Here is a 21,625-nt window from a genome sequence, read left to right as displayed (position 1 = left end):
AATTCCACAGACAGAGGAGCCTGGTGAGCTGCAGTCCATAGGACTGCAGAGAGTCAGACAGGACTAAGCACAAACACAGAGACACAAAGAAAAAAATTTGTTACAGAAGCGTTGGTATCAGATAGGGCAGGGAGAGCTTCAGGGTCTACCTTCTGGTCACAAAGATGGTCGATACCATATTGACTTCAAAAGTGGGCAGATCCAGCCTCACTGGTGCCAGTGTCTGTATCTTTGCTGTCTTCTCACGGGGTGATGTTGCAGAGCAATTTAAAAAGTGGGTATCAAAGATATATATATATATATATCTCCACATAATATAGGCAAAGATGAATACAGAGAGATAGAATCAGGAAAGGAATATGTCTATATTATATAGATACTGTCTTAAAAAATAATAAAACTACTGTAAAAATCTTTATACCAATACATTTTTTTACTTAAAAAAAAAAAAGTGGGCTCTAGAATGAAAACCCAACTTTGGAACCTTCTTGCTGCTTAACCCAAAGCAAGGTACATGACTCTGTTGGACCTCGGTTTCCTTATCAATCAAGTGAGGGTAATAATAGTATCTACATCTTACAGTTTTAATGAAGGGTAAATGAGGTGATGTGATGTGCTTAGTGTGGTGTTGGCACATTTTTCAACATGTTAGTCATTATAAGTGGGTCTCTGGCATTAGTATAAGATTTGACTGTCATTATTTACATAAGCGGAAAAAAAAAAGTAGTGGTTTTAGCTTTGCTGGATAAAAGTGGTTTTAAGGTGCCAAGTGCAAAGAGCCTTGGGCTGAGGAGGTGGTTTTCAACACTGCTTCTTCTTAACTATGCAACTGAGGGTCCAGTCACCGGCAATCTGTGTTAAAATGAGATTTGTACCAAATCACCTCTGTTATCCTTCCTAATGTTACTACATTACTTCCTGATGTCATTTTGTGAGTCTAGGAATGAGTGGTGGTTTCATTTTAAATACCTCACTGGGATAGACACTGAATAAATATTTGCTAAGCTGATTGGAATCTGCTGACTTTATCTCTGGAATATAGACAATTTGGTTTTATGATTTTGTATTGTAACTGACATGGAAAACAATGGTGGTGATTTGAGGGTTTTTTTTTTTTTTTAAGACATAAAATTAAAAGCCAGAGACAAGTTTTGTACTAGGGCTATTGGTAGAAAGTATCACACACTGAGTGGCTTAAATGATAGAAATAGATAGTTTCAGTTTTGGAGGCTGAAAGTACAAAATCAAGGTTTCAATAGGGCTGGTTGCTCCTGGGGATTCTGAGATATTGGGGCTTCTCTCGCAGCTCCTGGCACTTTGCTGCCAAGCTTCTGTGTTCCTTGGCCTCTGCTGCATCGCCTCACTCTCTGCCTTTATCTTCACACAGTGTTCTTTCCGTATGCATATCTTGTCCAAATTTCCCTTTTTTATTATTTTTTGGCCATGTGATGTGGCATGTGGGATCTTGGCTTCCTGACCAGGGATCGAACCCATGCCCATTGCAGTGGAAGCGCAGAGCCTTAACCACTTTACTGTCATGGAAGTCTCCAAATTTCCCTTTTTTTGTAATGAAACCTGTCATATTGATAGGTTAGGGGCCCACCCTGCTCTCGTATGATCTTAACTTACTATTACGTCTTCAGTGACCAAGGTCCCATTCTGGGGTACTGGAGTTAGGACTTTAGCATATGAATCTTAGGGTGAGGCAAATCCAGCCCCTCACAGGCTGCTTGTCCTGTCCTTTTCATATAACTAACCATCTCTCCATCCTCCTTTCCTCATAAACTGTATTGTGAGATGCAGGTGGATGGATAACAATTTTATTTATTTATTTCTAACACCAAAACCATTTCGTTTTGGGGTGTAGCCGATTAACAATGTTGTGGTAGTTTCAGGTGAACAGCAAAGGGACTCAGCCACACGTATACATGTATCTATTCTCCCCCAAACTCCCCTCCCATCCAGGCTGGCACATAACATTGAGCAGGGGTCCATGTACTATACAATAGGTCCTTGTTGGTTATCTGTTTTAAATATAGCAGTGTGTACATGACCTTCCCACAGTCCTTAATATCCTTTCCCCCCAGCAACCATAAGTTCCTTTTCTAAGTCATAACAGACAATTTTTGGAGCATCTTTAAAGCTTTACATAAATGACTGCTAGCTAATTCTCAGCAGTTGAACTTTTAATATGTGGATTACTCATGACTTTTATTTCCATCTTATTTCCTTCTTTTTATTTTTTCTCTTACCGTTCCTCTTACTCTCCTCTTCCTCTTTCCTCCTCACCCAATTCACCTAATTTTCCTTTTTCACTGAACATTTCACTATAAATAGATAGTTCCACCACCAGATGGTGTGCAAGAATTGAGAAAGGATTTGAAACACACTGGCCAGTGTAACAGCTTTTCAACATTTTATCTCAGGAAGAAGGTTGACATAATAAGCCAAAAATGAGGTTGTGTAGATTTTGCTTCTCTATATACACTTTTTCTCTTCCTGTATTTGTGGGAACAGAACCTGAGCTGGAAATCTTGAGGGCAAGAATATTTAAAAATTTGGTGAGTAAGAGTTCATAGGTCACTGATCTGAGAAGAGTTTCAACAATAATATTAGACTGAAAGGTGGAAGCCGGCTCTGAGGTCCGAGGTCTACTTCCTCAAATAGATTCCAAAACCACAAAAAAGGGGGAAATCAGCCCATGAGTGCCATGGGCTTCCCAGGTAGCTCAGTGGTAACGAATCTGCCTGCCAATGCAGGAGCTGCAGGAGACTCAGGTTTGATCCCTGGATTGGGAAAATCCCCTGGAGAAGGAAATGGCAACCCATTCCAGTGTTCTTGCCTGGGAAATCCTATGGACAGAGGAGCTTGGTGGGCCACAGTCCATGGGGTTACAAAGACTAGGATATGACTGAGTGACTGAGCATGCACATTGAGTGCAATAAAGCTATAAATGGCATTCATGAAGTGAGGGGCTTCAACTGTCACCTAATTCAGCAGTTTCAAATGAGGCCTGCAGCCCAAATGCAGCTCATGACCACAGCCACTCACAATGTGCTTGGTTTGACTTGCACAGGTTTTGTTGCCATTATCCCTATTAATTGCCAATATTAAAATAATCCCAGTATTTCACATAATCATCTAGGTTTCAGGCTTCTTTTGGGAAAAAAAAAATTTGAAGACCTGGCAATACTGGCTGAATGTTTTTCTTGGCAAAACCTTACTATGGCTGAGTTGAAGCTGTCCCTTCAGTTGGAACTTGTGATTTCCAGTTTGATTTTGTGTCTTCATTCTCCTGTTGAATTACACTGAACTTTCACCCTTGTTGAAAATATTGCCTGCCTCTGCCCAGCCCATGAAAGGTATTTGGATACCTGACCCAGCTCTCCTGTTTCTTAGATGAAGAGATGAGGCTCAGAGAGGGGAGCTGGCAGCTGATTCAGTGCCATACCTGTCCTCGATTTCCCCCATGAAAGAGAAACTGGTGGTTAAAGAGTGAGTGTGACCCACCAGAGACAAGTGATGTGGTTCAAGCAAAGAGTCAGGAGGGAAGGTGAAAGCGTGACTTGCTCTTACTCAACTATAGAAAAAGAAACTGGAGCCACATGCACACACAAGTGAAAAAATGAGGAACCCCAAGTAAACGCCTTACAGGGAACTTGGATAGAATTCATAAATACATGATCAGAACACCACTGGTCAGGTATCAAAAGGAAGAAAGGAACTCTAAAGAACTTACACATTTGGGCTGTCTATGGAAGAAATTCATTGTTTAAGCATTAGGAAGGCGATTGATGAGCCTGGGTGATTGAGAAGGCAAGATAGAGAGTTATCCATTAATTAATATTATCCAAAGAAACAGCAGACTGCCTTTCTGGGTACCTACGAAATGACTGTCACAGACACTTTCCATCAGAACATGGGAAAAGTGATGGAGGAGATGTGGAATGATTCCAAAGGCAGAAGTGGGGAGTTTTTTGCTTGCCTCAGTGAAGATAAATGGGACTGTAAGTGGGTGGGGCTGACTCCCCATGATTCCTTAGCCATAGCAAGTATTTACTGAGAGCTTACTCTGTGCTAAGCTCCTCACTAAAAGATAGTATCCTCTAACATTACTGATGTCATTTACTGTTGTCATCCCTGGTTCGTAGATGAAGAGACTGAGAAACAGAGAGATCAGGTAACTTTTACAAATGATGGAACCGGGATGCAAATACAAACTCTCAAGCTGCCTATCACCAGAATCTTCCCACTTAACAACCAACCTGCTCTACTGCCCCTGGCCCTGGCCAAGGTTGTGACCTGGCCTAGTGATAAATACCCCTCATGTCCTGAGTCTAATTTGAGTTGTGTTGTTGAGTCGCTAAGTTGTGTCTGACTCTTTGTGATCCCGTGGACTGAGGCACACCAAGCTTCCCTGTCCCTCTCTCCCAGAGTTTGCTCAAACTCATGTTCACTGACTCAGTGATGCCATCCCACCATCCCATCCTCTGTCACCCCCTTCTCTCCTTGCCCTCAGTCTTTCCCAGCATCAGGGTCTTTTCCAGTGAGTCAGCTTCCACATCAGGTGGCCAAAGTATTGGAGCTTCAGCTTCAGCATAAGTCCTTCCAATGAATATTCAGTGTTAATTTCCTTTAGGATTGACTGGTTTGATCTCTTGCTGCTCAAGGGACTCTCAAGAGTCTCCTCTGGCACCACCGTTCAAAAGCACCAATTTTTTGGCACTCAACCTTCTTTATGGCCCAACCTTCACATCTGTACATTACTGCTGGATGTGAGAGTTGACCTAGTGGTAAATGTGGGCTTCTCTGGTGGTTCAGTGCTAAAGAATCCACCTGCCAATGCAGAAGACATGAGTTTGACCCCTAGGTCAGGAAGATCCCCTAAAAGAAAATGAAAAACCCACTCCAGTATTCTTGCCTGAAAAATCCCAGAGGACATTTGCGACCACGGGGTCGCAAAGAGTCAGACATGAATGAGTGACTGAGCACAAACATGTACACACAGTGGTAAATGCACAGCATGTCCTGGATCAAGTCTGAAACAATGGTGGAGGTAACACAGTTTTGACTAGATGGCATATAATGAGTTTGATAAAACTATAAAATTTAAATTTCCAGGGAATTCCCTGGTGGTCCAGTGGTTATGATTTGGTACTTTCATGGATAGGGGGCTTTGATCCTTGGTCAGGTAACTAAGATCTTGCAAGTTCTGTGACATGGCCCAAGCAAACAAACAAACCACTTCCAGCATGCAACTAGTTAGTTTCAAAGGGTCACTAAGGTAGAAAACTGGCCAGTTGTCAATGAACCTTTGTCCTAAAAACATGGGTATCTGACTTCTGGGAAACTTTGGTCTGACACATCTTCTTTTTCTACCTGGAGTGTGCTGGTAAAATAAAGGTAGATCAGTTCAGTTCAGTCGCTCAGTCGTGTCCTACTCTTTGCGACCCCGTGGACTGCAGCATGCCAGGCTTCCCTGTCCATCACCAACTCCCGGAGTTTACTCAAACTCATGTCCATTGAGTCGGTGATGCCATCCAACCATCTCATCCTCTGTCATTCCCTCCTCTCACCTTCAATCTTTCCCAGCATCAGGGTCTTTTCAAATAAGTCAGCTCTTCCCATCAGATGGCCAAAGTATTGGAATTTCAGCTTCAACATCAATCCTTCCAATGAATATTCAGGACTGATTTCCTTTAGGATGGACTGGTGGGATCTCCTTGCAGTCAAAGAACTCTCGAGTCTTCTCCAACACCACAGTTCAAAGGCATCAGTTCTTCAATGCTCAGCTTTCCTTATAGTCCAGCTCTCACATCCATACATGACTACTGGAAAAACCATAGCCTTGACTAGACGGATCTTTGTAGGCAAAGTAATGTCTCTACTTTTTAATATGCTGTCTAGGTTGGTCATAATTTTCCTTCCAGGGAGTAAGTGTCTTTTAATTTCATGGCCGCAGTCACCATCTGCAGTGATTTTGGAGCCCCCCAAAAATAAAGTCTGCCACTGTTTCCTTTATTTCCCCATCTATTTACCATGAAGTGATGGGACTAGATGCCATGATCTTAGTTTTCTGAATGTTGAATTTTAAGCCAACTTTTTCACTCTCCTCTTTCACTTTCAAGAGACTCTCTAGTTCTTCACTCTCTGCCTAAGAGTGTGCATTCTGCATATCTGAGGTTACTGATATTTCTCCCGGCAATCTTGATTACAGCTTGTGCTTCATCCAGCCAAGGTAGATCACTGGTAATTTGCTTTACCTTTTTACCAAGAAGGCAGCTTGGTTTGTGGAAGAGAGAACTGGAGCTCAATGAGAAAGTGAGTAAATGAGGCTGACGAAGAAGCAGTGGATAGTCTGTCTTTCTATTTTCTGGAAACCCCTCCAATAGATCAAAGGGAGATGCCTGAGAGGCAGCAGTCCTAGGGGGTTGGTCTTGTCATATTTAGAGAAGGCTTAGAGGAAGGAAATCGGGGCTAGTTGTTTTGTTTTAATTTATTTGGCCTCGTCAGGTCTTAGTTGCAGCATGCAGAATCTTCTTTGCCTCACGTGGGATCTTACGCTGTGGCTCACGGACTCTCTAGTTGTGGTGTGCAGGCTCCAGAGCATGGCTCAGTAGTTGCACTCAGGCTTAGTTGCTCCATGGCAGGTGGGATCTTAGTTCCCTGACTAGAGATTGAACCCATGTCCATTGCAACAGAAGGCAGATTCTCAACCACTGGCCACCAGGAAAGTCCCCAGGCACATTGTTAAAAGGATCATTCTTACTTGCAGATATAAAGTTGGGCCCTGAAGAAATGAGTGCCCAGACCAGTCGTGTGTAACATTTGTGTAACTGATCTAGCAGAGAGAACAGAGCAGCTGGAGCTCTTGGTGTATAAATGCTATTAAATTCTTCTGGCCAGAGAACTATTAAATCGGTCAGGATAAGCAGCCAGAAGATTGGGCAAAAAGCAAGCGATAGTTCAGTTTACTGAATCTGGAGAAATATCATCCCAGTTTCAAGCTCATGATGCTCAACAAAACCCCAAACCACAGTGTTCTCCAGTCCTTGTAGAAAACTCAGTTCCCTACTCAGAATATTAAGACAGAGCTAGTTGCCATTTCGCAAAATTCAATAGTTCCACCTATATTTACTGAGTCCTTGTTATGAGCAAAATGTGGAGTTAAACATCATTCAGGAAAAAAAAAATGCAAAATGGTAAGAGAACTGAGAAACCGATAGTATGAAAAGAAGCTTCAGAGGAGAATGTCTTTGCTCCACAGAGAAAAGCTCGGGGTGGGTGGGTGTGTGTGTGTGTATAGGGAATTGTTAGTACATGAAGAATAGCACAGAATCTCCAAAAAATTTCGTCTGTCCTCTCTTTTTAAAAATTATGTTAGAAGGACTTTCCTGGTGGTTCAGTGGTTAAGAATCCACCTTCAAATGTGGGGGATGTGGGTTTGATCCCTGGTCCTGGAAGATTGTGCATGCTGTGGGGCAACTAAGCCCCTGTGCCACAACTCGAGAGCCTGTGAGCCACTGCAGCTAAGACCCAAGGCAAGCCCCAAATAAATAAATATAAAAAATATATTAAAAAGTTGTATTAGGAAGAGTAGCATTCTGGTCAAATGTTATGTGCTTGAAGTAAAATCAGGATGTAGAATATATTATTCTACCTGGAAGCTAGTAAACTAATGGCACTCTTACTCATGAAGTTGAAAAATAAAACTGCATCAGATAAAATCAAATGAAAGCTCATAAATGATAGTTACAACAGTTAATATATTTATGGATGTTTCCCCTCAAGCTTAGAGTTTAATATTGGGAGAGGGGAAGATATCCCAGAATATGTTTTTAATGTCACTGTTAAATATATGTAATCTACCATCCCTTATTTATTGATTTTTAATTCCATTAAAAATTTTAAATATAGATAATATATGTGCATATTTTAAAAAATCTACTTGGGTAGATCTACTTTATAATGAAACACAGCAACTCTTCTTCTTTGCTATGTTCTTCTCCTAGAGGAATTAGTTTCAATAATTGCAGCCTTTCCTTTGGTGACAACCCACTCCAGTATTCTTGCCTGGAAAACTCCATGGACAGAGGAGCCTGGTATAGTACATGGGGTTGCAAAGAGACACGACTGAGCAACCAAGCAGTTTGGGTATTTCCATCTATATTTCTAAATAATATGCTTATGCTGGCGTTTTCCTACTCATAATTCTTTACATTATCTCCTGACTAATGGTAACTGAGCATGTACTTCTCTTCTGCTCACACACATACTCCCTCATTTCTCTTTCTCCCAAAGTAGTTTTAAAAACTAGGATTATGATTTCTTGCTTGTATCATTTCTTTTTCTGAAGTTGTTAAGTATGTTTTCCACTGTCTGGTTTTCTATATAGCTATCATTATTTTTCCCCCCAGTCATCTGACAGATCTTTCAGATGACTATTGATATTTTTTTCCAACTATAAAAAGGAATGAAATGATCTATACATTCTATCACTCCCTTCCCCACCTCTTCCTCCAGCCTCCACCACTTCCATCCGAAATGGTCGCTTTCTTGATCTGGTATGTGGCTGTCGTTCTGGTCTTTCCTTTCACCACCATTTTGCTTTGGGGTCCCTGTACTCTAGGTTCTTGTTGTTCAGTCGCCCAGTCATGTCCCAGTCTTTTCGACCTCATGGACGGCAGCACTCCAGGCTTCCCAGTCCCTCACCGTCTCCTGGAGTTTGCCCAAGTTCATGTCCATTGCATCGGTGATGCCATTCAGCCATCGCATCCTCTGATGCCTCAAGAATACTGGAGTGGGTTGCTATACCCTCTTCCAGGGGATCTTCCTGACTCAGGGATCAAACCTATGTCTCTTATGGGTCCTGCATTGGCAGGCAGGCTCTTTACCACTGTGCCACCTGGGAAGCCCGTACTCTAGGTAACCATATCTAACTCTCTCCTACACTTTGCTGAGAGACATCTTCCAGTGGCTTCTTAAGGAAGATATTTGTTCTTGAGTTCTCAGTTGTGTTTGACTCTTTTGCAACTCCATGGACTGTAGCCTGCCAGGTTCTTCTGTCCATGGGGTTTCCCAGGAAAAGATACTGTTAGTGAATCGCCATTTTCTTATCCAGGGGATCTTCCCTACCCAAGGATGGAACCTGTGTCTCCTGCATTGGCAGGCAGATTTCTTTACCACTGAGCTGCCAGGGAAGCTGGATGCAAATTTCTTCTTTATTTTTCTCTTCATTTTTAGTCTATGCAAGGGTGAAAAGTCAAAGGTCTCTTCCTCTCTTTCACTGAGTTGATAATTTGGTTGGATGTAGACATCTAGTCTTCCAACAGCTGCAGGTGAGGAGTCCTATGCTCTTTGATTGCTTATCTGTTGAGTGTGAACTTTTTGTCCTCCCGGAATCTCTTAAGCTATTCTCCTTATCATAAGAGTTCTTTCATGCAATGTCCTTTTAAAATTCTTTGTGCTGGGCACATGATGAGCCTATCTAATCTGACATCTCATCTTGTTAGACCTAGGACAGTTTTTGAATTCTTTCTTTGATATTTTCTCCCATTATCTCTGTTTTAGCTCTCTGAATTTTGCATCTTCTGGGTTGACTCCTCAATAGTTTTGTCTTTTCCTCTAATTTTCCTTCTGTTTTTCTGTTTGTTCTTATTTCTCGGAGAGTCCTTTGGCTTTATTTTGGTTATCGTACTTTTTAATTCACAAGAGTTTTTTTTCTTGTCTCTTTTCCTCCATAGAACCCTGCTTTTGTTTTACTGATCTAGGAACTCCATCTTCTTTGAACTCTCTGAGCATACTCATGTCTGTGTGTGTGTGTGTGTAACAGTTTGTCCTGTTCCGTGCTTTCTTACTGTATCCACTACTTACTTTTTTTTTCTATTTTTTCTTTTCAGTCTCTTTCTTTGACATTAGAGACTATTCTCAGATGTCAGGAAATCCTTGGTCTCTACTCATATTTAAAAGTGGGTGCTAAGATGCTAATGGGCTTCCCTCATAGCTCAGTCAGTAAAGAATCTGCCTGCAATGTGGGAGACCCAGCTTCAATTCCTGGGTTGGGAGATCTCCTGGAGAAGGAAATGGCAAGCCACCCCAGTATTCTTGCCTGGAAAACCCCATGGACAGAGGAGCCTGGCGAACTCCAGTCCATGGGGTCACAAGAGTCGGACACGACTGAGCGACTAAACCACCACCACGAGATGCTAATAGACAGTTCTGGGGGCATAGTCAGGTGGCCCGGGAGGCTCTGTTGTTAGTACCTAGAGATCTTTTCTCTGCCATTAAGTGTCTTCAGGGAGGAATCATTCAGTTTCCTAATTAATAATGAGCTTTTTTATACTACAGGGTTTGGTGGTAGAGGCAAGGAACATGGTTCTCACTTGATGAAGATGTATATATAGCTTTGCAGCTCTGAATTATGTTTAAGATCCAGGAGGGTTGCAGATGTCTGTAAATATTTCTTTTTGTGGACTTACTTGTGTAAGTCCCCTGAGAGGTAACGTAAGCCTTAAGTAAAGAAGAAGTGTGTGTGTGTGTGCATGCGCATGTGCTCAGTTGTATCCAACTCTTCGTGACCCCATGGAACCTGCCAGACTCTTCTGTCCATTAAGTTTTCCAGGCAAAAATTCTGGAGTGGGTTGCCATCCTCCAGAGGATCTTCCTGACCCAGGAATTGAACCTGCATTTTCTCCATTGGCAGGCAGATTCTTGACCACTCGGCCACCTGGGAAGAAATATGGCTTTGCACAAATTTGAGCTTCTCAGGTTGGGTAAGTCAAGCCTTGTTGGCATTGCCAGCTGCTTGCTACCCGTTACTGACTGAGCCAAGAGTTGCCCCCGCTGCCTGGACTCCACTTAATTTCTGTAGCCTTGAGTAAAGCAGCTGGGAACTTACTGTGGGGTGTGTGTATATGCATGTGTGCTGTGTGCGCACACATGCATGAGTGTTCTCACTTAACTGTAACCCCCAGGAACGCCACAGGTCGTCCATGCCAACCACTCTGTAGGTAGACCTTTAGCCAGTGTCCCTGTTTTTAGAACTTTGCGGGGCCATGGTACCCCCAAGTGCTGCTCTCAGGCTTTCTCTGCTTTCCTCTTGGGAATCTACCTCTTAAGCTACAATTTTCCTTAATTTGCCAAGTTAGTTATTAGTCTTCTATCTCCTTCCATCTTCCAAAGAATTGTTGAAATCTCTTGGCTGCTATCACATCTCCTGCCATTCTCCTGGCCTTTGAGGGTTAATGTATTAAAGAAATTTTGCTATTGTCATTTTAGTGGCATTTTGGGAGATAGAAGAGGTAAGGGCTTCCCTGGTAGCTTAGTCTGTAAAAAATCCACCTGCAGTGCAAGAGACCCAGGTTTGATCCCTTTGTCAGGAAGATCCCCTGGAGAAGGAAATGCCTACCCACTCCAGTATTCTTACCTAGAGAATCCCATGGACAGAGGAGGCTGGTGGGATACCGTCCACGGGGTCACAAGAGTTAGACACGACTTAGTGACTAAACCACCAACCACCACCAGAGGATATTAAGGCCTGTGGTTTAATTCAATATGTTTACTTTTTTTTTTTTAGACTCTTTGTCATGATTAAAAGCTGTTCAAGGTAAAGAAGATAAAGAAGTTTTATGTTGTAGTTTCATGGTGCACATAGCAGGTACTCAGTAAATATGTATTGAGTAAATAAATAATCTGTACTTCAAGGTCTCTGAAATACAATTAATTTAGCTGCCAATGTGATTTCCTCTCAAATCATCTCAGGTTAACCTTGAATGAGGGAGGGAGATCTTGATGAAGCCAGATGCCTACCAGAGGCCAGAGCAGTTGGCCCAGATATAAGAAGTCAGCCTTGCTCATCACACTGCATTGGATTTTAGGGTTATTTCTGGAGTTGGCATTTCCCAAAAGAGGATTACCAGTCAGCCTCTCATTACTCCCTTCTTCTCAGCAATGTTATTGAAACAAAATGCCTGGGTGTTGTTTTCTGAAGTCAGATGAAGTTTGTTCATGACGTCAACTTGAATTTAAGTCGACTCTGTGTATATTAGGAAAAAAAAACTTTCCAATTGCCTTTTTTTTTCATACTCTTTAAGCTAATGCTAATCAAAAATGGTATTTGATTAATCTCTTGAAACGTATTATCCAAATATGCTTTGAATGACTAAGTAGATAAATTGGATAACATTAATTGCTGCTGCTGCTGCTGCCGCTAAGTCGCCTCAGTCGTATCCAACTCTGTGTGACCCCATAGACGGCAGCCCACCAGGCTCCCCTGTCCCTGGGATTCTCCAGACAAGAACACTGGAGTGGGTTGCCATTTCCTTCTCCAATGCATGAAAGTGAAAAGTGAAAGTGAAGTCGCTCAGTCGTGTCCGACTCTTAGCGGCCCCATGGACTGCAGCCCACCAGGCTCCTCTGTCCATGGGATTTTCCAGGCAAGAGTACTGGAGTGGGGTGCCATCGCTTTCTCCAACATTAATTGCTAGAGGCAATGAACTTCCATGAGTCACTACAATTCGTTCCACCAGTTTTCTCATGCTACTTTGGTCAGTTTGAGATGTTAACAGATACCAGACACCACAACACAAGCTAATTTTTCCTCAGAGCAGAACCTGAGAGAATGAAATCTTTCAACACTGTTTTAATCAATGCAATGATTGGATAAACTTGAATCTATTTGTTGCTTCTTTTGAATCTGAAACGCATTTTTATATTTAAAATGACTTCATGAATGTGGGTATTATGTTCTTGATCATCGTTTCTCTTTGAATTCATTGTTAGAATGAAAAAGAGTTCTTTGTTTATTTTCTACCTTGTTGATCCGTTTAAGAAGGCAGGCACTTGATCTTGAGAGAAGGTTGTAAGAGAACTAGAAAGTAATCCACAATTAAACTCAGCAATAATTCCAGCTTCTCACTGGAACTTTGGGCATTGATCTGAGCTCTTTAAATTAAAAGTGACATTTATCTGTGAAGTAGTCCTGGAGGAATTGTAACTGATAGTTTTGAAATCTGGTAATAGAACCAATAAGAAGACATGAAACCAGGTAATTTCTTCTGGAAGGAAAAGACTCCAGATACACTTTAAAGCCTGTCTTCAAATACATGGAGAATTACTTATTATTTCAAGGATAGTGATATATTGTCTTTTAATATGCTCTGTGGATAAAATCAGGGAAAATCGGTTTAAATTGTAACAGAAGAGATTTAGGTTACATGGGAAAAAGAAAATGTTCTGACAGAAAATGCAAAGTCAACACCCAGAAAATATGTGAATTTCATTTCTCTAGCAAAGATCTGACCATTCACTTGAAATAGGATTGAATAGTCTTATCTACTGGTGATAATCCAAAGCTGAACCTTGTTCTCAAGATCCTGAGGTTTTATTATTCTATTCCCATTCAATTTTGTACTTTTAGAATGTCACTTTTATGATGATCTCTTCTTAGAAGTTAAAAATATCTTTCTCTCAATATGATTCTTAGAAAGTAGTAGTAGTTTCATTATGGAATTATCTATACCTGCACTGATAGTGAAATGGGTGTTTAAGAAAATGCTGTGTTCTAACTAGATGCTTAAAATTCCAGACTGAGGGTGATTTTTCTTAAAATGTCTAGATGAGCAGGACTTTATAACTTGCTTTCTATTCATTTTTTTGGTCTTGGTTTTTCAAGACCTTGTTATAAGGTCTTGTTTTTTTTTTTCCAAGAAAGAATATAACTTATTAAGAAGACCTCAAATTCTATAAGTTGGGGGTAGGGGATGCCCTGAAGAAAGAGCCTGTTTTTTTTTGATCTTCAGGTATCTCCACCTGCTGAGTTTGTATGACATATGACATATGCTGTGACATTCAGAGCCAAATCTCTTTAATAAAAAGAGTTGAATATTTGTAAAGTTTGACAATTTTAATTATTTTGGTTCCTAGTATATATCATTCCCTCCATGACACAATTAGCCTCAATAATGAATTTTATTTTGTAAAAAAACAAAAACCGCAAAATAAATTATGATTCTGGAATTGATCTTTTCATACTGTAGACTGAGAAAACTTAATCTCTTATAAAATGAAGATCAGATCATCTGAAAATTTCTGAAAAACAAATCTTTGATACCCGCCAGGTTCCACAGTACGTTTCTACATATCACAGTCTTCTATTCATTTAAAACTTTTAAAATTCACTGAAATGGGAACATGCATTTCAAATACACATTTTGAAACTTAATTGAAAATAAAATCAGGCTTCTCCCTGATGTGGTCAACACTATCTAAATTGTTAAATATTTATTGTGATGCCAAAGATAATTTGATTCTAAATGTCTCAGCCAAATAATCCTCAAAGAACTTACATTTGAAACTTAGTTTGAGAAAGGTGCCAAGAACACCCAATGGAGAAAGGACAGTTTCTTTAGTAAATGGTTAGGAAAACTAACATCCACATACAGAAGAATGAAATTGGACCCTCTTCTCACTTCACATACAACAACCAACTTAGAATGGTCTTAAAAGTCTTAAATGTAAGGCCTGAAACTGTTAAACTGTAAAACTACTAGAAGAAAACATACAGAAAATATTTCTTGACATTGACATTGGTTTGGCCAATGATATTTTGGATATGACTCTAAAAGCATAGGCAACAGAGGCAAAAATAGGCAAATGGGATTGCATCAAACTCTGTACAAAGCCTCTGCACAGCAAATGAGACAACAAAGTAAAGAGACAACTTATGGGATGGAAGAAAATCTTTACAAATCGTACATCTGTTAAGAGGTTAATACCTCCAATCTGCAAGGAATTCAAACCAGTCAATAGCAAGGAAAAAATAACCTGATTAAAAAATGGGCAGAGGACTTGAAGAGACATACTTCCAAAGGAGATATGTAGATGTCAACTAGGTATATGAAAAGATGCTCAATATCACTAATCATTAGGGAAATGTCAATCAAAAGAACAATGAGATATCACCTTATATCTGTTAGAATGGCTGTTATCAAAATGACAAGAGATGAGAAGTGTTGGTGAGGGTGTGAAGAAAGGGGAGCCCTTGCACACAGCTGGTGGGAATGTCCATTGGTACAGCCATCATGAAAAATAGTGTGGAGGTCCTAGAGTATGATAGTTACTTCTAGGTATAGTTCCGAGGGAAATGCCACATCTGGCTATGTTTGTAATGGAAAGGCGATCAGTTTCTCAAAGAGGTAACTGCACCCCCATGTTCATTGCAGCATTATTGACCGTAGCCCAAATATGGAATCAACCTGTGTCCATTGTCAAATGAATGGGTAAAGAAAGTATGGTGTGTGTATATGCATACATACATACATATACATACAATGGAATATTATTCTGCCTTGCAAAAGAAGAAAATCCTGTAATTTGTAACAACATGGGTGAACCTAGAAGACATCATGTTAAGTGAAATAAGCCAGGCACAGAAAGACAGATACTGCATGGGGTTACTTATATGTGGAATCTAGAAACATCAAACTCATAGAAGCAGAGAGTAGAACAGTAGTTGCAAGGATTGGGGAGGTGGGAGAAATGGAGAGATGATATATCTGTATAATGAGTTTGTGACTCATAAAATGAATTAAGAGAACCTATCTCTCTCCTGTAGTATAAATAAGCTATGTTTGCACTGTATACATTTCTTTGTTCTTTTTGGGTTAAATGTCATTTCCAGATGGGATAGTTTTCATACTGTAAATATTTTTCCTCTTTTCCAACTTATAATCCTTTGAAAACCCTGCTGCTTAATTTTAATATCTATGGTAGAATGATTTATCTGTCCAAATTCCATTTATTTTCTGTCCTTTATTTATTCTAGATACATTTCATATTGCTCTTCAGTCGACAAGGGAAGTTACGGCTGCAGAAATGGTATACTACTCTCCCTGACAAGGAAAGGAAAAAGATCACGCGCGAAATTGTTCAGATTATTCTTTCCCGTGGTCAGAGAACAAGCAGTTTTGTTGACTGGAAGGAGCTAAAACTTGTTTATAAAAGGTGTGAGTAACTTTTTGAGAACTGAATTTCTCATTACTGTTTGGTTTGTTTAATCCTAAGCATTTTAGATTGCAACACCAATTCCATCATTTACTGTAACCGTTGAAGGCTGAAGCCCAAATGTTTGTACCAGTAGACTAAACAGAAGAGAACTCTCACTTATTGAATGGTTTTCCATGTACTAGGATGGATTCTAGATACTTATTTAAGATAATTTATGTGTTGATAAGGTATGCATACATTCAAGAAATATCTTCTGGGCATCTATTATATTTCCAACACTATTCCAATGACTGTAGATGCAGTAGAGAATGACAGAGCATTCCTGGTCTCTTGGAACATATTCACCTATTAAGTAAACAAAACAGTTTCAGTTAGTAACATGCTATAGAAAAAAAGGTTAATGCAGAAGAAAGATGAGAAGCTCTTTGTTATTCACATTTGCAGATGAGGAAACTGAAGTTACAGAAAATTTAAGTAAGTAATCTAATTAATCCCCAGTTGCAATAATTCAATGGTAACTGGCAGAAAAATCCAGATTTTTTTTTCTGACTTTAAAGCCTTTATATCTTCTCATTGCTGCACCTGGTTGCCATGGCATGACCATACTAGAAAGGGACCTCAATTTCTAGATCAGGAAACTGAGGCCTTGAGAGGTTAAGTTATTTGCCCATAAAGACCCAGATAACTGATGCCTAAGCCAGGATCAGAACATAATTGATCTGACCCTGCAGAAGCAAAATGCACATTAGAAGGGCTCTCATAAGGGATGTTTACAAAATCAGAAGGGGAAAGACAAGGGTAACATTGAAGGCTATATTTAATGGAGTAAATTACCAGTAAGTGCCTGGGCAAAGCTTCTTCTGCTGGGCCCTGTGTCAAAGCTTCTCATATGAGCATCATGAGAGATGTAAGTGAAGGCACCTTACAGTAATAAGCATCCCAGGGATGGAAAGGCAAAAGGGAATACTTGCTTCTCTCTGCCTGCTGGTTTTTACAACTTTGGGTTCCGTTGTGATTTAAACTGTTACATGAAGAATAGACTTCAGCAGTTTCCTCAACAGCTACTGTGTACAGCTACTGGATGAACAACAGTGAACAAGGCAGACTCAGTACTTGCCTTTGGGAAGCCACTGATTTGGTCGGAGAGAGACAGGCCATGAAACACAGAATGAATGCTGCTAGACACTCTTTGGGGGAAGGGGAGGCACAGCAATGCATGACAGGGGCATCCAAGGCAAGGACATCCACGCTCAGAGCTACAGGAGAAGTAGGAGTGAGCCCCATGAATGGGGAGGGGAGGAGTATTCTAGGCAGAAGAAACACACATGGGAGGGAGGACCTGACAAGCTGAGGATGGGATATACTGTAGTACAGTGTGAGGTGAGAGGGTGGGCAATGTGGGCCCCTGGGCCCCTTGGTCAGGGGTTTGGACTTTAGACAGGACAACTCACCATCCAAAGAAGCATGAACAGACCCCGGTTAAAGGACTCTGTCCCCTGATCACAGCACCTCAAGGTACAGTTTCGTTGAGGATCTTTCACATAATGAACAGAAATGATCCAGTCACCACCGTGTTTTTTCTATATGCTGCTTTACATTTTGGGAGGGTATTGAATGTGGTGAATGATGTTTCCCTTTTGAATGTGAACAGGGAGACTGCCTGGAGAGGAGGAGGTCACTGCATATTCATAGGAAAAACCATTGTCAGGTTGTGTAATGTGTCATCCTATTTTACGTTATCTTTTTTTTTTTTCCTTTTCAAGGTATGCTAGTTTATATTTTTGCTGTGCAGTAGAAAATCAGGACAATGAGCTCTTGACCCTAGAGATTGTGCATCGTTATGTGGAGTTGCTGGACAAATACTTTGGAAATGTAAGTGGTGTCCTGGTATTTAGAATGAGTTGGTCTCCACCCCAACTTTGACTTCAGTTCTAAGTCTGTCATCACATTTCTTCTCTCTCTCTGTCAAGTCTAAGGTATGAACTGTGCTTGTACCAAGGACCAGAAGGCTTTCCCTACTTCCCATAATTCTTAGTAAATGGAAGGTCCAAAGCTTATCAGAAGCAGGTGGCGTGTGTATCTCCAGGCCCGAGCCACAACTAGACACCTTGCTTTCATGAACTAGAATTTAGTTGTGAAGGATTCCTTAATATTTTGTCCCTTCATCTCCATGGACTATCTTCTCTTTTCTGTTATGACTTTTTAATCCCCTCTCTGGTTTCTTTTTTGGGGGGGCTTCCCTGGTAGCTCAGATGGTAAAGAATCTGCCTACAATGTAGGAGACCTGGATTCAATCCCTGAGTCGGGAAGATCCTCTGGAAGGAAATGGCAACCCACTCTAGTATTCTTGCTTAGAGAATTCCACGGACAGAGGAGCCTGGGGCCTGGTGTGCTACAGTTTGTGGGGTCACAAAGACTTGGACACGATACACACGCTGCTTTATTTCACTAAACACCCAAGTGTTTTTTAATATTGTTTGTATGTATTGAAAGAAGACCAGAATCCTTTCCCTTCACATTGCTATCCAGCCTCCATGCATTTACCTCCTAGTAACATACTCTCAGAGCTGCCCTTATGCCAGAACTTGTTTGCTTTGTGGCAGCTGATGGCTTGACTTCACTTTTACTCCTCCAAGGAAATCTTAGTGGTCAACGCCAGTGATGATTCTTTACTCTTCACCTGCCTTCACGTCTCTGCAGCCCTGCACCCTTGCTCATCACAACCCTGTCTTTAAATCAGCTCCTCTTTATCTCACCCTGACCCTGAGTTCTGCTGACTCTCAACATATGTTTCTCAAGACCCCAACTTGATTTCTTCCCCACCTCCCTCCCTCCTCCTGCCTTTGAAATGCCCTCTTGGCTGTTTTTCCTCTCCTGTGTGTTTACCAGACTTTCTGTCCTGGAAACCCATCACCATGTGACTCTTCCTCACTTTGCTGGTGACGGTCTTCACTGGGCTTCTTCGTGGTCATCTCAGCCTTAATGTGACAAGGACTAAAATCGTCTTCTGAAAACCTCTTCAGTCTTGTGATTAGCATTATTATGTCCCAGGATCTTTCAGTGCAAAAGGACAGTGTTTCTTACATCTTTCTCCACTCTTTAGTTAAGTCTCCCTCCGTCTATTCAAATTGAACTGAAACTTATCTCCTTGTTTCACTCTCACTGGTATTACAGTTTTGCTTTTTTTTTTTTAACCCTCCTCTCTACCCCTTTCTGTTTCTGGGCTCATCTCTGCTTCCCTTTTCTGGCTTGTTCATTATCACCATCCTTCCAAGGCACAGATCTCAGATGACATGCCTGCTCAGTCACTCTCCTCCAGCTTTAATGGATAAAATTCAAATTTCTTAGCCCTGCATTTTCTTGTTCTGCACATCGATCCCAGACCCACTTCTCCAACCTTCTCACTTTTCTGTCTTTTTATCCGTGGCATATCCAGTGCTCCAGCAACATGGAACAGCCTTGTATTATCCTCAACTTGTACAGCATTTGCCTGACATCAGATTGCGAGTCTCCAGAGATCATGACCAGGGACTTACGTGTTTGTTTTTTCCAACACTTGGAACCAGCTCTGGGCCAAGTTATAGCAAATGTTCTGGAAACTTTTTATTTAGTTCGCAGTCTCAAGAAATGAATTAGTGGACTAGGAAAATGTGTCCTTCTCAGTAATACTCTCTTCCCCACTCCCTTGTTCACTGAAGATTTTTAAGTACTGTTAGGAGAATTTGCTTCCATAAGAGTTTTCTGTAGTGTATTCTATATAACGGAATGAATAGCATTAGAGGTACTGGTTAAGGTTTTATAAGATTTGTTGCAACAGTTTTCACAAAGATGAGTACTTGGAAGTTTTCCAGATTAATTTGCCCTCCCTCCCTTCCTTTCTGTCTATGATTCTTCCTTTTTTTTTTTTTCCTTTGTAAATGATGTTATAAGACCTAAATATTGCTTCAGAAATTTCAGTTTGTTGGTCAGTGTTTAGAAGTGATAAGACAGACCATTTTTCTTTTGCTCTCTCCTGGTTCACCAAGTTTATTTTCATTTTTTAAAGAGATATTTCCAAGTATTTAATGACATGTTTTCAAACTTGAGTTTATTTAATTTTGTGCTTTCAGTTATTCAAATGAATTCTGACATCGCGGTACTTTCTTTTGAAATAAACTGCCGACTTGGCCTTTTGCAAGAGAGTTCTCCTGAGGCTCAGAGTTTCCCATAACCTGCCTTCTCCCCCTCATTTCTGCACTGTGGTGTGACCTGTTGTGTTTTCTTAGATGTATCCAACAGTGATAATGTGAATTGGGATTGAATCTCAATCTTATTTGACCAAATATCAGATATTTCAGAACACGTTGCTTTCTCAAGGGAATTTGAATCACCTTCACTTATTCTAAACCCAGTTAAAGGATAAGCAGAATCAGAATGCATTCCAATTTCTCTGACATTAATTTTTCATTCTATTTTGGCATACCTTTAGAAGCCCTGTCTTTGTCATGGACCAAAATTTAATGCACTAAAAAAATTCAATGAATCTTTCATTAAGCTAAGAGCAGCTTAAGGCTCTGTGCCCAGTAGGTGTTTGGTTTTTATTAATTAACTGTGATGAATAAACCCAGCAATACTGAGTCTCATGACATCATCTCAGGTGTAATATATTTCTCTTTGGTCTTCTTTTCCTCTGTGTTAATACTGAAGGTTTCTTTGAATTTTACCCTTACACTCTCCCAGAAAAATACCTGTACTGAGCTTCTCATAACCCTAGAAAATATTACCTTCCTGTGACAGATGAATCAAAATCTCAGGCTACTTATTTAAGTTATGTATTTTTTTTTTCTTTTAGCACTTTTCAATTCCCAGGAGATTTATAGGGATTAACTAGTTAATCTTTTGGTCTTCCTTAAGTAGCATGAAGCCCAATTTATAGAAGCTAAGCGGCAATGCCTCTTAGGGTCAAGAGATAAGGGTCAGATTGAGGATTTAGACACCTGCCAGTTTCCCATTATGGGCTGCCACATGAGATTTTACTGATGGTGTGGATGTTGCTGTCCCAGAGAGGTTTGATCTTGATTTAGGGAGTTTTCCTGTTGTCAGCAGAGGGATGCTATATGTCCTCCTGGACCCTCGTGTCAGCCGGCTCTCTCAACCAGACCCATAATTTGGCTCATCATTGATTCACAGATAAGAAAAATGATATGCACAAAGTTTAATAGAAATATTTACTTTGCTAAAGCTCATGGGGGCTATTGTGAGGATCAGAGCTATAGTGTAATTGACAGTACTTTGTAAACTGTCAGTTGCTGTGTCCTCTATACTTGGCATTATTGTTTTATATATGCACTTATGTACTGGCTGTATGTAGCTTGAACTTTTTGTATTTTCTTTAGAACAGAATTCAGTAAAGGAAGGTCCTTCTTAGAGTCTATCCAAAAGGATTTAATTATTGATACTCTCCCTACATCATGTGTTCTGCTATAATGGAAGTCCCTCAAGCCAAATTACAGGAAAATCATAGTCAAGCACAAGGCTAGGGGATCAAAGATAACATTAAATGACCACTGCTTCTTCCTTTTATAAGCTTTCTTCCAGAATACAGAGACATGAAAAAAATGAGAAAAGATAAGGAAAGGGG

General features: G+C 40.5%; 1 protein-coding gene across 1 annotated transcript in view; it reads left to right on the top strand.

Annotated features, from left to right (window-relative positions):
* Nucleotides 1-21,625, top strand: part of AP1S3 (adaptor related protein complex 1 subunit sigma 3) — a 67,970-nt gene that overhangs the window by 32,395 nt on the left and 13,950 nt on the right. The window contains exons 2-3 of the mRNA XM_061386451.1: nt 15,824-16,002; nt 17,769-17,877. Coding sequence (XP_061242435.1) covers nt 15,824-16,002; nt 17,769-17,877 — 288 coding nt within the window. The remainder of the gene's footprint in view (nt 1-15,823; nt 16,003-17,768; nt 17,878-21,625) is intronic.

This window comes from Bos javanicus, chromosome 2 (genome assembly GCF_032452875.1).
Source record: "Bos javanicus breed banteng chromosome 2, ARS-OSU_banteng_1.0, whole genome shotgun sequence".
Lineage (NCBI taxonomy): Eukaryota > Metazoa > Chordata > Mammalia > Artiodactyla > Bovidae > Bos > Bos javanicus.
The sequence above is the reverse complement of the archived record's forward strand: the minus strand, read 5'-3'. Positions and strand labels throughout refer to the sequence as shown.